General features: G+C 37.7%; 1 protein-coding gene across 2 annotated transcripts in view; it reads left to right on the forward strand.

The window, feature by feature from the left end:
• Positions 1-4,817, forward strand: part of snx29 (sorting nexin 29) — a 356,821-nt gene that overhangs the window by 200,274 nt on the left and 151,730 nt on the right. For both annotated transcript variants that reach the window (XM_046069743.1, XM_046069744.1), the window contains exons 2-4: positions 1,314-1,378; positions 2,471-2,523; positions 3,174-3,298. In XM_046069743.1, the coding sequence (XP_045925699.1) occupies positions 1,314-1,378; positions 2,471-2,523; positions 3,174-3,298 (243 nt within the window). The remainder of the gene's footprint in view (positions 1-1,313; positions 1,379-2,470; positions 2,524-3,173; positions 3,299-4,817) is intronic.

A 4,817-nucleotide genomic window follows, 5' to 3' on the forward strand; every position in this document is an offset into this window, starting at 1 on the left:
GCGTGCAAGAGGAGATTCAGTAACTTGTTAATAGTTTCTGTGTTCAGACAGTTAAGTTAGGGATTTCTGCTGACTGGTTTTAAAAGCTTAGGACTCTGCAGCGACTTCCCTAATGTTAATATCCAGTAAATGGCCTTTCTGCTCTTTCAAGTTAGAGTTAATAAATTGCTTTTGCTTCAGAGGAAATCAAACAATTCAGCACTATGTAAATACACTATTTGAGGCTCTGTTACATGTATTTTCATGACTCTGTCCAATGCTTGACTAACAACAGAACCAAGCATTGTGACAAGTTAATAAGAGAAATCATCTGAGGCTGTAAGAAGCGTTCAGGTTATATAAGTGTTGTTATGACAAGTTGCTGGCCTGAATCCCATGTGATCATGTGGGTGGAGGAAAGTACCTGCTCCAGCTTCCATCCCTCTTCAACTGCTGAGGCACTCCACCCAGAGCTGCTCCAGTGGCAGTTTGTAGAGGGATGGACTTGGACTGGAAAACTCCTGGTAAATATTAATATGGATATATAAGTAGTAAACATTAAAAGACACGATCCATGTGAGTGTGTCCATGTCCATGTGACTACTAATATTTGCACCTTTTTGCTAAAGAAAAAGAAGGATCGTAATTAGGGCTCAGGATGATTTTCATTGCTCATTACCTGTTTTACTTTTCAATGTTCGGTCAATAAAATGTCATTCGCTGTTTTCTCAGAGCCTAAAGTGATATCTTCAGATAACTTGTCATCTTACCCACAGTCTAAAACCCAAGCTATTCAACTTACAGTCATAAATTTAAGAGAAAAGCAGCGCATCACACACACACACACACACACACACACACACTGTAAAAACTGGAATCACAGAATGATTGGGGTTTAGCTTAAAAAAATGTCCAACAAAATTATCAAAATTGTTCAATCAAATTGCTCACTAATCATTTCAGCTGTAGGTCCTTCAGGATTATTGCAGGAATGCTACACACTAAAGCAGCCACATTTATTTATGTTTTGGTTTATTTAACAGGGACAGTGCAAGTTAACACTGCTGAAAATGTGCTAACAGACTAAAAGTTTCTATTTACTGGGGTGTTTTAAAGGTTGGGGGGTTACATGCTATAATAACTGAAACTGTGTTTTTATCTGACTGCAATGGCCTATGACTTGCTTCATTTACTTTCCTCCTCTTGGACATGCACATTTAATTCAGGATCAAGCAGTGGCTGGGAAATGGAGCTCATATTACAGTAATATTCTTAATGCATCATCAAACTGAATTTGCGTCATTTTGTTTGTTTGTCTGTGTTCATCTCTGCAGGCACTCAGCAGAGTGATGCCAAGAGGCAGCACCTCCTGGAGAGGCTGCTGGATGCTGTCAAACAGGTGAGTCACCTATTATCTTTATGTGGGAGACCACATAGTTCAAAACTTTATTCACAAAATCTGGTAGAGCTTCTACGCCCCAAATGTTCACTTCGTTACGCTTTCCACATTTTCGCAGCATTGTAGGAGAGGGCCATTAAATGACATTTTTGCCAAATCTCAAAACCAGATTGGCCTAAATATTAAAAAAAATCTATTAATTGTAGTTTTTGTGAATTTCTGCCATAAAGGATTATTGTTTTCAAATGAAAGTTAGAGAGAGAAAGTGATTTAAAAAAAATTCAAATTCTTTCTCACTGGAACAAGAAAATACTTTGACATTGGTACAAGTGTGTGGTGTCTGATTACCTTTTAGTTCCTTTATCTAATGTATACCAAACACACGCTAGAGGAAGTAAAAGTTGTTCTCCTGTTGAATTAAGTACAGATATGTTGGGTAGCAAAATAAAGAGTATAATTTGAGCAGTATTAAACAGTCATATTCTGTGAGACTTTTTTTGTTTTTGCCATTGAGCAAGGAAACCTAACATTGGCAGATACGGTTTAATGTGATATCCTTTCTTACACAAAGAGGTGAAAACAAAAGTGGAACTGTGTGTAAAGCAACATGGCTAGTCTGGACTGGTTTATGGTTTCAAGCACAGCTCTTCCTTAGAAGCTCCTCATGATGCGCGTCTCTGCAAACCTTTATCACAGTATTCAGCAAGTAATCATTATGGCACATTTATTCAGGTGAGGATGCTGAGTTGAGGCTTTGAGTTAGGGTTTAGTTACGTCAGTGTAAATAGGTACGCTGCCCTGCATTTATTTTTGACAGTGAGATCAGTTCCCCTGGTTTTGCCTTTAATCCACTTTGTGTGGTCATAATCAGCACTTTCCAGCTACTGGTGAAATGATAGGCGGCTGGGGAGCCTCAAATTATTCAAATATCCAATGTAGTGCACCATCAGTACTGTTCATTAGAAAAAGACTGTGTCTCTTCTGTGGCTGCTTCAGTGATTAGGCCCCTTAAATCTTGAAAATGTGCTCATTGTGTGGTGGTGAAAGTATTTCACAGGATATTACTGTATAATTTCCTTCATATCTTTCCAGTGCCAAATCCGCTTTGGTGGAAGAAAGGAGATTGCCACAGACTCAGACAGCAGGTAAGAGAAGATTCCTGTTACCAAGACAGTCTTTTGTTTGAATCTTGTTTGTTGAGCAACCAGGAGGTTGTTTGGTTTGTGTGTGCAGTTCAAGGTCACTTGATGCTGTGGCGTTTTATGCTCCGGTATGTGCATATCTTACCTTCAGTGATCTGGCAACATGCCCAGCTTGACAATAAATTTCTTCAGTACAAAAATGATTGTAAAATGAAATAAATAATCCGTTTTTGGTCTGCGAGCTTTCCCAAATATTTTCCATCAGATCCAAGCAATAAAAAAGTTCAGAATGATAATTATGTTAAAAAAAGGAAAGGCTGTCTATATATGAACAATTATGTGCTGTGCTAACCTTGTTTCATCAGAGTTAAATGTGTCAGAGAGAAATATTTGATCAAAATTTTATATCCTCTGCTGCTTAGATCTCATTTTGAGATTGTAACTACAGTTTTTGAACATTAGTTACCATTTCTTCCTTGTTGATAAAGGATCTCTAAGTGGCATTTTAAATGATTGTGTGATGCAGGATAGATTGTAAATTAGTGGTGGTCTTCCTCCTAAATATATCTAATAAGGCACACTCTTTCATTAGCACTGTGCATGCACTCTTCACATTGACCAGTGAATGATAAATCCTCTGATTGTCTCTGCAGGGTGATCTGTCTGTGTGCCCAGTTTGAAGCGGTGCTGCAGCATGGCCTGAGGAAAAGCAGAGGCCTGGCTCTCACCGCCGCTGCTCTCAAGCAGGCGGCAGGATTCAGCAGCAAGACTGAAGGAGGTTCGATGCTTGTAACTGGCTGTATGGGTCTGTTAAACTCTAGCCTTTACCTTAGAAAAAGTGAGAGCTGACAATGCTAACTATGCTATTTTGGAAGTCAGGAAGGGTAGGATGTTGGAAGCTCTAGAATAACCGCACACACACACGGTTAGACTAAGGTCTCTGCTTCCTTGTTTCACTCTCCGTTTCACTCTCTCTGCTGTCTTTAAACTTCTGTCTCAGTCTGTGATGGGCTGCATACCTGCTGTGGCAATTCATAACAAAGGTTATCTCATTGCATATAGAGCAGGTCCAGACCATACTCATACTAATATTATATTTATTATGTTAGTATCTGGGAGAATGGCACTGCGTAGTTAACTACCCATACCTCAACTTTTTTAGTTTAATGTTTTAAATACCAGTCAAGATCCTAAACATCCTATGACATGCGGAAATAAAATGATAGCTGTTACAAAAAATGCAGAAGACATCTGGGATATTTCCAGTGGATGTGGTGTAGTCATAAAACACTACTTGGGTTTGAATATTTCATTCGGTGAAATATAACTCATATGTAGCCTAAATGAAGTGTTGGAAAATGCACATAGATAATATGCAGGATGTGATACGGTTGTACAGTATGGAAAGCAGCATTTGTTTTTTATCACATCCACCCTTCTATTTGACATTCAATTGAAATATTGTTAATATTAAGTTAATATTAAGAAATATTAACTTTTTGCAAGAAATGAGCTTCCAGATAACCATGTAACCATTACTTTTAGCTAACGTTAACTTTTTCAACCATGTATCCATTACCTTACCCTAATGATTTCAACTCTTAATCCATTACTATTAGCTTTTATAATCATTTATTCATTAGCTAAGTATTTCAACTGTACATACATTACTTTATATAGCTATATCTTAAATAACCTGAAGCTTACTGCTGTTTATCCATTATCTTTTGCTAACTATATTACTCTTAGCTATTTATGTAAACCATTTATCCATTATCTATTCATTCATAGTACCAGTACAATTATTAGGAATCACCGCTCTGTTATGTCCATGAGATAGTCGCAGTAGGAAAAGCTTCAAGATTCAGTTTTATTTGCAGCCATCAGAGCTAGTCCATTCTGCTGGTTAAGAGACAGTAGTTTCACATTGTCTGAAATTGTTTCTACTGTCATATTTAAGAACCACGTGGCTATTAATTCCAGATGGAGAGGAAATGCATGACTTCTGTAATGGCTACCATGTCGTAACCATTAGCATATCTGACGTTTTCTTGTATTTCACAGTCAATTAGAAAAAAGGATTGTGGCTGAACTCGTGGATTTGGAGCTCCCTAATGAAGCCAAGCACTCTGACAAAGCCAGAAATAGCAGCCATCATTTTAAACACAATGTTCTGCGGTTATATGCTAATTGTATGCAAAAGAGTAGCATAAGTCATTCCTATTAATTATCACACCTCAGAAAACTTTGAACATTGAAAAAGATCCACATACATTTTATTTCTTTTTCACCCCCCG

The sequence above is a fragment of the Micropterus dolomieu genome, linkage group LG14 (genome assembly GCF_021292245.1).
Source record: "Micropterus dolomieu isolate WLL.071019.BEF.003 ecotype Adirondacks linkage group LG14, ASM2129224v1, whole genome shotgun sequence".
NCBI classification, from domain to species: domain Eukaryota; kingdom Metazoa; phylum Chordata; class Actinopteri; order Centrarchiformes; family Centrarchidae; genus Micropterus; species Micropterus dolomieu.